At 40.7% G+C, this 12,707-nt stretch overlaps 1 protein-coding gene across 1 annotated transcript in view; it reads left to right on the forward strand.

Annotated features, from left to right (window-relative positions):
- Positions 1-12,017, forward strand: part of LOC311521424 (granulocyte-macrophage colony-stimulating factor receptor subunit alpha-like) — a 31,407-nt gene extending 19,390 nt beyond the window's left edge. Inside the window, exons 9-13 of the mRNA XM_084629759.1 lie at positions 1,797-1,832; positions 4,785-4,914; positions 6,519-6,618; positions 10,379-10,469; positions 11,394-12,017. Coding sequence (XP_084485885.1) covers positions 1,797-1,832; positions 4,785-4,914; positions 6,519-6,618; positions 10,379-10,469; positions 11,394-11,465 — 429 coding nt within the window. The 3' untranslated portion in view covers positions 11,466-12,017. The remainder of the gene's footprint in view (positions 1-1,796; positions 1,833-4,784; positions 4,915-6,518; positions 6,619-10,378; positions 10,470-11,393) is intronic.
- Positions 12,018-12,707: the final 690 nt, after the last annotated feature.

Consider the following 12,707-nt stretch of genomic DNA (forward strand, 5'->3'; position numbering starts at 1 on the left):
GTTGACACTTACCTTCCTGAAGTCGATGCAAAATCAAACCATACCGTCTGGCTTGGGAAATAGAACTATGGGGCTCCTCGCTTCACTTTTGGATTCTATAATCATCCCCATCTTCAGCATCGCTTGTACTTCCTCTCGGACCATTTCCCACATCCTTTGTGACAAGGGTCTAGGGTTTTCTCGGACTGCCTGGCCTGCAGTAGTCTCTAGGTGATGTTGAACCAACCGGTTTTCCCCAGGCGGTTGGAGAACACCACAAAAAAGTCCCCAATTAGTGGGAGGATTTGTTTCCTTTGTGCAGGAGAGAGCCCTTCATCCCCTAGTACTGTTGCTGGAGCTTTGCTGCTAGGCACCTGGGGTACAAATTCTGGTTTTGCTGGAAGAGGAGTTATCAGCAGGGCCTCCCATGCCCTCCAATGTTTGAGAAGGTTCATGTAGTAGACCTTGGTTTCCTTCTTCCTCCTGGGTAGTTTGATCTCAAAGTCCATGGGCCCTGCCTGCCTGATCACTTCGAATGGACCCTGCCATCAGGCCATTAATTTAGACTTGGCTAAAGGCAGAAGAAGAAGAACATGGTCACCTGGCTGAAAAGTCCATAACTGTGCCCTCTTATTGTAATTTTGTTCCTGGGTGTGCTGGGCATTCCTCAAATTCTCCCTGGCAAACACCCCTCTGTTTCTGAATTGCTCCCTTAAGTTAAAGATGTACTGGGTCATGTTTAAGGCTGCCACTTTTTCTTCTTCCCACCCTTCTCGCAACAGGTCCAAGATGCCCCACAGTTTTTGACCACAGAACAACTCAGATGGAGAGAACCCCTTAGAGGCTTCTGGGACCTCTCTTGTGGCAAACAGAAGTGGTAGGAGTAGCCAGTCCCACTGCTTGGGGTTGTTGCTGACAAAGCACATGAACATCCCCTTCAGGGTCTTATGAAACCTTTCTACTAGACCGTCAGTTTGTGTATGGTACACCGAGGTCTTCAGGGACTTGACCTTCAGAAGGGAGCATAATTCCTGCAGCAGTTGGGAAGTGAAATTAGTCCCTTGGTCTGTTAATATTTCACAGGGAAACCCTACATGTGAGAAGAGCTTCAAGAGCTCTGGAGCTATAGCTGTCACTTTTGGGGAGCGGAGAGAAACAGCCTCCATGCTTACAGAAGAAAGAACATAAGGCAAGCAAGAGTAGCCACATATGCACCCAAGGAACCAGACTTAGCCTCAGCCTCAGCGTCCTCTTCCTTTGTGTTGTCTCAGTGAAACAGGGCAATGGGGAGGGAGACTTTAATTCAGCACCAGCATCATGCAATTGCTTAGCTAAGGAAGGAAAGAAAGAAAGAAAGAAAGAAAGAAAGAAAGAAAGAAAGAAAGAAAGAAAGAAAGAAAGAAAGAAAGAAAGAAAGAAAGAAAGAAAGAAGATTTAAGTTTCCTTTCTTTTTTAACCTGAAATGCAAGAAGCCCAAACTTTGAATAGAAACCAAACTCAGGAGAGTTATTGGAGCAAACTCTCCAGGTTTGCCAGTCATTAATTACAATCAGGGATATCTGTATGTGATAGGAGGACACTTATTGCATAATATTGGAATCTTACATATTGTACATTCTACTTGCACCTTCTTCTGAACCAAGCAAGCAAGTAAATAATCAAAAAGGAAAAGAAAGAAAGAAAGAAAGAAAGAAAGAAAGAAAGAAAGAAAGAAAGAAAGAAAGAAAGAAAGAAAGAAAGAAAGAAAGAAAGAAATGGATTATTACAGGGTAACAAAACAAATAATAAAATAATAAAGATTTTTCTTTGTTTTACAGGCCAATTCCGAGGAAAGCAGCACTGAGTCTCATACGGTAACTATTCTCTTCCCATACTAATATATGGTCTTGTCCCGGCTTAGCATTTAGTCTAGTGCAGTGTAAAATATTGTTACTAGTCCCTAAATAGTTTTGGTGTCAGTATAACACTCAAGTAGCTGTGACCGTGATCGCTGGAGGGGCCATGCTGAGATTGCTCAATCAGGGTCAACTGCAAAGAATGGGGCAGACGATCCCCAAAACCAACGGTTTATTCTTCTAATTAGATTCACCCAATTAGACCAAGCAGCTTCTGTAATACTTTACTGGTTACCAAGAAGCTAAAATAGAGTTCCCCTTAAACAATCCAAACTTTGGCTCCCACCAAGATAGCCAAGTCTGTCAAATATGGTGAGGATTACTTAAAATCTTATTCACCATATATAAAGTTCTAACAATCCCAAGAGATTGGACATATTGACCACCATGTCAATGAATATTTCAGATTTTACCCAAGTACACACTTACAGCCAATTCTTATTAGCTAATTTAAGATTTATTTAAAAAGAAAAAAAAAGATACTTTGGTTAAAAGATCATTATACATATAGATATGAATAAAGTTCTTAGGTCAGTTTCATAGCAGAAATGGTGAGCTGCTGATTTGCAAAAAGTCCTTCCAGAATCAGTTTAATAGGTTATAGTCCAATAGCCAGTCCATGTACAGAGTTTGTTCAAATTCTTCCATAAGAATTTGCAGGGACAGTCCAGGGTACCTGGAGATCTCAGTCTTGCGGCTTGAACTTCCTCTGACAAAGTTTAAGCAGATCTGAGATGAAAAGGATCAGGCCCTAGAGTCCTTTTATAGTTTGCTAGCAGGCTATGACACAGCAGGCATTCCTTGGGTGAAGAATAGGTAATATACATTGTTGCTTTGAAGTAAATCTCTATTTCCTAGGCACACACTGGTAACTAGCTGCATTCATTAGTATAAGGTAATTAACCATTCAAGTAGTTGATAGGTAGTTTACTACAAATTTCAAAGAGAAATAAAGGTAATGATATTATTACACCCCAAGTTTCATCTAAATGTTTTCATCTAAATGTTAATATTTCTTTTTCATCCCTGAATCAATAGAATATAATAACAGACAGGAACAGACATTTAGTATCCACAAGCTAATCTGGGCACATTTTAAACATCTAACAAGGTCTAGGTAAACAAAGACAAATACACTCAGTATCTTCTTCTAATTCTCTAACAATACAGGTTTACATTTCAAAGAATTTAGTCTACTTTAACATGGCTTTGAAAACTATCTACAAGGAATGGCCCTGTTTACCATTTCAATACTTGTCTAATATGTCTTTAAGGTTGATTTTGGGTCACTTAGCCTTCTGATTGCTTAACCCTCACTGGCTCAGTGTCACAGTAGCATACTATAAGGTATCTTTATGTATCAGTTTTCTTAAATATATCATATTCCAAACTGTTGGGCCAGAATCAAGGATTTATGTAATCTGGATGGACCCCCTAAAAATTTTTACATGGAGCTGCAGACCCCTTTGGAAATCTTAGTCATAGTTTGCAGACCCACAGGTTGAAAACGACTGTTCTATGGTAATGACAACCTTTCACGAATCCCTTAGATATAATCTTCAGACCCCATGGGGTCCGCGGACCACAGACTGAAAACCACTGCCCTAGCACATCAGGTACTTCATTCAAAGATAGACCATTATCTAACTTTCCACACACCTTTCAAAACCTTCCGTTTTCTGTTGGTTTCACACACACACTGATACAAATAAAATACATTATGTCTCTTTATCATAATTTGATGTCGTTTTGCAAAAGGTGGGAAACAAATTGTGTTCCCTTCTTTGCAATACTTTCCCGTGTATGGTGGCAAACAAATAACAACAAAAAACCCAACATCAAAAGCTTAGGACAGTTTAAATTAGACAAAGAAAACTTCAAGCTCTCTAGGAGCCTCAGTATCTTATTGAGTGGGGTTCCAATATGTGCCAAGATATTCACCTTAACAGGAATATGGCCTGTGTACTTCATCTCAATCCAGAAAGCCATCCAAGAGTTAGCAGAACCATATCTTAAAGGAACTTAATCCTAGTAACATAAAGTAGTGTAGGTCTTTACGATATACTGTATAGGAGCTATTGGGTGGACTCAAACACAGTAGTGTCTAGCAGAGACAGTGAATAGCATTGGGAGGACATCTTCTCAGCGTTCTTGTTTCTCCCAGCATAGGTAGGGGAGGAGAAAGGCAAAGGCATGCTGCCACTGTTCCCTATTTTATATCCTCAGTCCATGTGTCTAGAAGACACTTATCCAGACACGTCCTGGTGGGCTTCGCTGAGTCACTGGGTTGAGCAATCTCCCTGGTGTGGCCTTGTGCAACTGAGTCATAGAGTTGAGCTGTCCCCATTGTGTGGTGCTTGGCCAACTGTCATTGAATTGTAAATCCCTTGATTATAAGTCCCCAGCTGATTAATGGTCATTGAACACCCTCCTGGGTTGGAGTCCTTTGTATGTCATTAGCAAATTTACAGTATATTTCAGTAACCATACAACAAAATCTCATAACTTCATACATACTGATGATATACATATTTGGACAGAACAAGGGGTTTCAGCAGATCATGACCTTTCATATGATATCTTATATGGCATGCTTTATATGAAATATCACAACCACATATGAATGATAAATATGGAAGTTTCAGGGTGCTATTATGAGGTACAGTGTGTCACAACCATATTCTGTTTACATAAGCAGGCACAAATATACTCTTTGTAAAGCTTGGATTAACAAATGAAAACTTGCATGTTATTAACATATACATATACAATGAAGAGAAGTACTTAGTCTAACTATTCTGTGTTTGTACAGTGTCTAGCACAATGGGGCTGCATTCTTGGCTGGCCCTTAGGCACTACCATAATACATGTAGTTATTATTAATAATACTAATAATTGCATTGTTTTTAGGTAACAAGAAGAAGCTACACATTTCAGAATTACAATGGGGAAAAAAAATACACCTTGCAAATCAGAGCAAAAGGAGATACTTGTCGGATAAGTGAGAATTGGGGGGAATGGAGTGAGCCCATTGAGTTTGGTAAGGATGTTGAGTATTTTATTTAATTTTCCCTCGGTAATTACCTGTTTCACTTACTGTCTGACCTTCACAGACACAAACAAATCTTAATTCGATTCAAATATTTTATTCCTACCTGCTCAGAAGAAAGTGAGGGAGATTACCATGTACCTTTTAATATTTGGGAAGCACTCAGATACTGTGGTAATGAATGCCAGAAAGAGTTAAGACTGAAACAGCAATAAGTGCTCAGCTACCCTGGGGATGAGTGTGGCATATCATAAACACATGTTCCATTGCCACCAGCTCATTGTTGTCATCTCTTCTTCCACCACCATGTCCTCTCCTCCTCATCCTCATTCTCTGTATCCTCATCCCTGTCCTCCTCCTCTTTTGTCGTCTGATGGAGTCCTCAGAAACTCCTGGGCTCCATATGTTGGATCATATTAAAGAAGTTCTGTATTAAAATCACAAATGAGTTTGATTCCCCAGAGTTTAAATTCCAGGGTATTACTAATTAAGAGGTCTCTTGGTTTTTGGGACTGTTTCTCTCCCTCTATGTGTGAAACTTGCAAGCTGCTAATTGTGTTAGTACATCCTAAAACAGAGTCTGTTATCAGAGCAATTCTTTGTAACAACTACTACTCACACAGAGAGAGACTCAAAGCAATACTCTGTAACAACAGAAACAGCACCCAGAGACTCCCCACCCTTTTGTTGTATTCATCTCGCTTTGTTAACAATTGTGATTAAAATAGAGATAGAGGATGTATGTGGATGATGCTTGGTGTGGATAATAACTGAATGCTCAGGGAGGTGCCAGCCTAAGAATCCAGTGTCCATTGGCTGAAGAAGGCATCAAGTGGAAATAACCAGAGGACCCCCGGAGGGCAGACTGGAATCCACCCAACAGCCTCAAGGATGGGAGAACCAAAGAACAAGATAACATCTGGCAGCACAGAGCCGTCAGGAATGTGCCTTCTGCAGATTGATTCAGCAACAGCATGATGAAGCAATTCCCATAGACTGGCATAGGAAGAAATTCCTATAAAAATGGACTCTAGCAAGTGAGAACTTTGGGGTCTGATTCTGCAAACCGACTTCCAGGAGCATCAGATGAGCATCTGGCAAGGCCCTGCTCACTCCTCATGTCCAGGCCACCTGGCCAGTGGCTTGGCATGAGCAACTCTAAGGCTGGTAACTATGATAACAACCTTGCAGAACCTCTGTGTGTGTGTGTGTGTATGAATGAATGTGTAAATAAATATGAGATTGAATGGAATGTTATAGCTATAACTAACTGCTTACTATGATTCTTTCTGTATTCACAATAAATGTGGCATTTTGCCTTTTCCCCTTTAATAAGATCCTGCTGGTTTTTATTTTACTGGTATAACACATGGCCCTGGCTGATCTATCCTTCTGTTGGATTTATAAATTCTATCTGTTCCTGAATCCTTTACTCAGTAAAGTATCAGGCTGAAAGGTATTTCAGATTACACAAGTAGGCTTGTCATGCTGGCATTCATTGCTATCGGTCATCTAAGCAGCTATTTGACATAGCCATGTGTGCTCATCTTTACTATGCAAAAAATGTATAACCTTTGTAACTGTCTTTCTTTAAGGTAACCCAGATGATACAGTTCTTACAGCTACAATTGTTTTACTCCTCATAGCACTTGGAACAATCCTAGTGGCATTGGTCATATTTTTTCTCTGCAAAAGGTAAAACTTTTTGTGAAACATGGATATACCCCCCCAAAACAACTTTTAAGTGTCTAAATTTTGCCTGATCTTTTTTTTGCAGGGTGATATTTATAAAGGGATTGCAATATATTAGGGGGAACTGGTACCACCACTATTTATTAAGGTTGCCCGACACTTCCCATTCTAAGACTCCTGTTTTCAGTTGTTTATAACTTTGCCAAGCCGTTTGGACAGAAATTTTCCATGCTGCATCAGGGTGAATTAACTTTCTTTCTTTCTTTCTTTCTTTCTTTCTTTCTTTCTTTCTTTCTTTCTTTCTTTCTTTCTTTCTTTCACGTGAGCCAAAACAGTTCAGTCATCTCAGAGAATTAGGCTAGGAAAAATATGCTGATTTGCATTTGTAAATAAACAAAAACAAAAACAGCGATCTTTTCTTTGGATAGCTCTAATGCTGATGCAGCCATGCTTTGGAGCAGGGACTTGAAATTTGGCAGACTGGTACCCTTTGTGGCTGTTGCTGTGAAAATTGCAAACATTTGGCCTAGTTATAAGCCTTTGAATAACTGAGGTTTGCACATGCTCGGTAGGGCCTTGCTAGAGCTTAACAGCTGAAATCTCTAAAGATTTCACCCTCACCTGCATGCTTGAGTGTCTCACAGCTCCTGATGCTGACCCAACTGCCTATGCACCATCCCCACAGAGTGACTGGAGCATGCTCCAGACCAAGAGTACAGGGGTTCATTCCCTATAATGGCAGCTCCCAGGTGCTCTGAAACGAAGTGGGGCTGAACACCAGAACTGAGATCAGGGAGCCTGTCTCCCCTGTCCTCTCAGTGACACCCTGCTAGCACTCAGGCAACATGGAGAAGGGAGTAGTCTGATTCAAACACAGAGGGATCAAGAACCCAATGTAAGGCATTGCATGAGAAGTCTAGGGGAATAGATCGGGACAAGGAGTGTTGGGGGCAAAAACTGGGCCTAACTGGGCAAGACTAGGTCTGGGAGCCAAAGAGAGAAATGGGGGAAAGATGAAGAGAATGGGTGGGGAGGAAACTGTGATTGGATGAGAAGCTGGGTGAGATTGGGACTGGAAACCAGTGGGATGAGGAGAAAGTGTGGGGAAGGGAGAGAGATCTGACAATGAGCTTGTCTGCAGGAGGAGAACTGGAGCTAACAGGACAATGAAACTGGGACAATCAGCCAGGGGAGATGAGAACACTGAGATTGGATGAGAAGCCACAGGAGAGAGACTGGGAGCAGGGGAGGGAACTGGGATTGGCTGAGCAAGACAACTGGGGACAAGGAACTGAGGCATAAGGGGAGGGAGGACTGGTAATGGCTGCTCAAGGAGGCTGGGAGTTGGAGAGGATGGTGACTAGGTCTTACTGGACAAAGAGGCTGGGATTGGGATCAGATGCCTAAGCAGTGGAGACTGGGACAGGCTAGTGAGGAGAATGGGACTGGTAGCCAGTGGTGGGATAGAGAAAGGACTGGGAGAGGGACAGGTTGGGGGGAATGGGGAAGAAGAGGTAAAGCCTGTGGGGGATGGACAGAAGAGTCTGTGCCCACTAGAGCAGTGTTTCCCAGACTTGGGACACCGCTTGTTCAGGGAAAGCCCTTAGCAGGCCGGGCTGGTTTGTTTACCTGCCGCGTCCACAGGTTCAGCCAATCGTTGTCCCACTGGCTACGGTTCGCTGAGCCCGGCCAATGGGGGCTGCGAGAAGCGGCGGCCAGTGTGTCCCCCGGCAAAATCTGTCAGCAAAATCTGTGAACCACACTGGCAAAGTGTCCCATCTCCCTCTAATGTTGGTCGACAGAGGATAACAACCTACTATTGGTACCAGTTATCTATTAGCTGAAATGGTCTATGTGGTGGAGGTTGAAAGGTTCCAACCCTGCTCATGACCCATGAAGATGTCAATTGATGCCATATGATGGAATTTCTGGGGGGGGTTTCAACAGGCTTTTTAAAAATCGTAGGTAATTACACACCAAAAATCCATTAAATCACATTCATGTGCAAAGTCAAGCACTCAGAAGTTAGGAAATGGCAATTTGTACAACCCTGATTTATTGACCTCATGCATGTGCATTATGATACAGTCTTTAATATGACCACATACATACTATTTTTTCCACAGGACCTCTGCCTCATTCAGTGCACAGAATGGTGTGCATTTAATGAACCGCTAGTCAGTATTTTGTTTTATCCTCATTATTCAGTCTGTGGGTCCCAGGCCTTTTTTATTGCACAATATTCTAATCCTGCTGTAAAGACAGAATTACTGATTTTTAAATAGGCTTTTACATGGTGCTCATTACTATAGTACCTTCACTAGAGTGCTTCATAAACATTAATGAATTATTTCATCAATACCCCTGTGAGATGAAAGGGGCTATTTTATTCCCATTTTACAGATGGGAAGAAGAGGCACAGAGAGATTAAGGTCATAACTATCCACTAATTTTGGATGCTCAATCTGAGACAGCTAGGACCTTATTTTTCTGAGTACTCAGAATTATGTAGAACTTCATGTGTTCAAAGTGAAACTTCCATTGACTTCAGTTGCATTTGTCAGTTCTCAGCACTTCTGCAGCTCAGAGCAAGGATTTCAAGTCAGGTACCCTTAAAAAGTGGAACACACAGTTAGTGACCACCTGTGGAAAGTTTGATTTAAGTGAGCACAGAATCTCATAGGAACTCTGGCAGAGGAAGGGATAGAATTCTGTTCTTGAGGGCATCATTCAACTGCCTCAACCTGGAGACCAGCTTTTCTCTTCCTGTGAGCCCTACCTCATTCACTGCACACTTTCCAAATTCTGCAACAAATGAGCCAGGGAACCTACACACAATACACTCATTCACTACACAACCCTGAGCAGGTCCATCCTGTGAATTGAATGAGGCAGGAGTTCTGCAAAATAATATGAGATTATGTAATTAAAGACTATATTGTAATGCATGCACACAAGAGGGCAGAACTAAGATTGCCCAGGCAACCTTAATTCTGGCATTTCCTAACCTTGCACTGCTCAACTTTGTAATCTTAATAATGTTCTTTTATCATAGTTTTTGGTGCAGTTACATACAAAGATTGTCTTTTCTAAAGTTTTGTGTCCCAAAAAGCTTGCAATCTAATTTATATAAGTAAACACCTGGAGTAGTGAAATCAGTGACAAGTCTGTAACTATGCTTTCCTATATATTAAATCCTGTCAAGTAATATTTGTACTGTTTCTTTAACACTGCAGCAGGAAGCCAGGTCAGTGGGACAGAGGTGGAGCAAGGTTTGGGCAAAAGGTTACAAGTGAAACATAAGAACTTTAATAAGGAGCATAATTCTCCACCTGTGTGGTTATTTACACTAATGCAAAATAAATGTAAGTTGCTATCATTCATATTCAATAGCATTTTACATTTACTTTGCAATTATGTAAATGGCATCATAAACTTCAGGGCAATGGAGAATCAGGCCTAAAATGGTTTCCTTATTCTAATCAAGTTCCTTGTTTAGTATTAGAAGACAGTGACTTTCTGTGATTTTCTTTTTTTAACCAGTCACAAGGCAAGTAGTAGTAGTAATCAAAATTCTAAACAATTAATTGATGTTACTCCACTCTACGCTAACCAAGCATAAATTTTCAGTTCCTCCACTGAGTCACTGTACCTTGAAAAAGGACAGTAAGAAATGTCTCAAACATGTAATAGAAGAGAAAATATTTGTGCATGTCCTATACCCATCTTTTTTTTATTTCACCATTTCTTTTTGTTCCCAAAGATACTGCAGTTTGAAAAAGTTGTTTTCTCCAGTTCCACAGCCAAAAAACAAATTTGATGAACTTTTCCAACTATCTGATAAAAATATACAGGTACATTTTTCTTATGTAAAATTTGTTGATTGTAAGGATCTATCACAGACTGGAAGGTCTGGCACAAAGTCGAGGTTTGCATTTCAATTTACAAATATTAAAACAGTTTGATGTGAATTCTTCTTTGCTGTTGTTCAGTGTTATGTGCTGTTAAACAGTTGTTCCAGCCCACTGGTTCTCCCACTCTAATGCTGAGTGACTATTGATACCGGTCAATTACAGGTTTGTAATTCTGACCAGTGTCACGTGATTAGGGTCAAAACATAAAGATAATTCTTTTGCCAGCTCTGCTGTGTTGCTTCTTCATACCGTCTTAATATGCTTGAGTAAGGACTGCAGAATTCCCATTCACATTCATTGGAGTTTTGCCTGAGTAAAAACTGTAAGAACCAAAGTGTTTCACCCTTTATCTACAATCTATTTGGGTTAATAGAAAACTAGACAACAGAGAGACATTCACAGACTGAGAATAACTTTATTTTTCTTTACCATGTCTGGGAGAACTGAAAGAGAAGTTCAGTATTCAAATCATCTCCTTTGGTTTTATTCAGTTTGACATGGCTAGTTGACATTTAGCTCTTGACTATCACGTCAATAGTGTTGAAATAAACAAGACTGGCTCTTAGCTGGAAGATATTAATTTATTGTTTTCTGGAAACATCTTTTACATTGCAAAACAATGTAATGTTGATTTTGCCTTTGAGGTATCATAATACTGGTATACCCAATGTTGTTTTCCTCTTAATGATAACTCTCTGATAACCAAGAGGTGGGATTATAAAGAAAAATTAAAGGAAAAAAAGGAAATAATTCCATTAAATACCTTTAACCATTAAATGAATAAACTGAAGTCTCAAGTGGTAAATCTCTAATTAATCTCATGCATGAAACTAAAGGGAGATTTTTTTTTCTTCCCTTCAATAGAGGGAATGTATGGATCTACCACCAACAAAATATGAAACTGAAGAAATAACTACTGTTGAAGAAATTAAATAACTTCTAAAAGCAAAACGAAGTACTTGGATTCCCCAACTCAAACAACTACAAATCCTCATGGCAATTTTGTATGTTTTGCACACTCGTTCCCTTTCTCTTCCCTACAGATACTGCCTAACACTTACATTATAAGACCCTTTTCTTATAACTTTGTCAAATTTGAATCCGTTGGACAGAAGCTTTTCCATGCTGCATGTCTACTTGAGGGTGAATATTCTTGGAGTGTTTAAAAAAAATCCATCTCAGTAATTTGTTAGAACAACTTTAGGGAAAAAAATAAGTTATTTTGCCCATATTAAAAAACCTCTTACAACGTTTTCATTGACAATCTCTAGTGCTTCCCTGCTTTGACACTGGTGGAAATTCAGCAGGGGTGTTGCTGTGATGACACTTAGGACGGAAGAACCCAATGCACAGCTACAGACTAGGGACCGAATGGCTAGGCAGCAGTTCTGCGGAAAAGGACCTAGGGGTGACAGTGGACGAGAAGCTGGATATGAGTCAGCAGTGTGCCCTTGTTGCCAAGAAGGCCAATGGCATTTTGGGATGTATAAGTAGTGGCATAGCGAGCAGATCGAGGGACGTGATTGTTCCCCTCTCTTCGACATTGGTGAGGCCTCATCTGGAGTACTGTGTCCAGTTTTGGGCCCCACACTACAAGAAGGATGTGGATAAATTGGAAAGAGTCCAGCGAAGGGCAACAAAAATGATTAGGGGTCTGGAACACATGACTTATGAGGAGAGGCTGAGGGAGCTGGGATTGTTTAGCCTGCAGAAGAGAAGAATGAGGGGGGATTTGATAGCTGCTTTCAACTACCTGAAAGGGGGTTCCAAAGAGGATGGCTCTAGACTGTTCTCAATGGTAGCAGATGACAGAACGAGGAGTAATGGTCTCAAGTTGCAGTGGGGGAGGTTTAGATTGGATATTAGGAAAAACTTTTTCACTAAGAGGGTGGTGAAACACTGGAATGCGTTACCTAGGGAGGTGGTAGAATCTCCTTCCTTAGAGGTTTTTAAGGTCAGGCTTGACAAAGCCCTGGCTGGGATGATTTAACTGGGAATTGGTCCTGCTTCGAGCAGGGGGTTGGACTAGATGACCTTCTGGAGTCCCTTCCAACCCTGATATTCTATGATTCTATGACAGGAATGTGCTTTATTCATCCTTATGAATATCAGCCCAAATTTGGCCAAGTTATTAACCCTTGAAAAATCATGGTTCACACATGCGAAGTAGAGACTTGT

The sequence above is a fragment of the Lepidochelys olivacea genome, assembly GCF_965140295.1.
Source record: "Lepidochelys olivacea isolate rLepOli2 genome assembly, chromosome: 1".
Lineage (NCBI taxonomy): Eukaryota > Metazoa > Chordata > Testudines > Cheloniidae > Lepidochelys > Lepidochelys olivacea.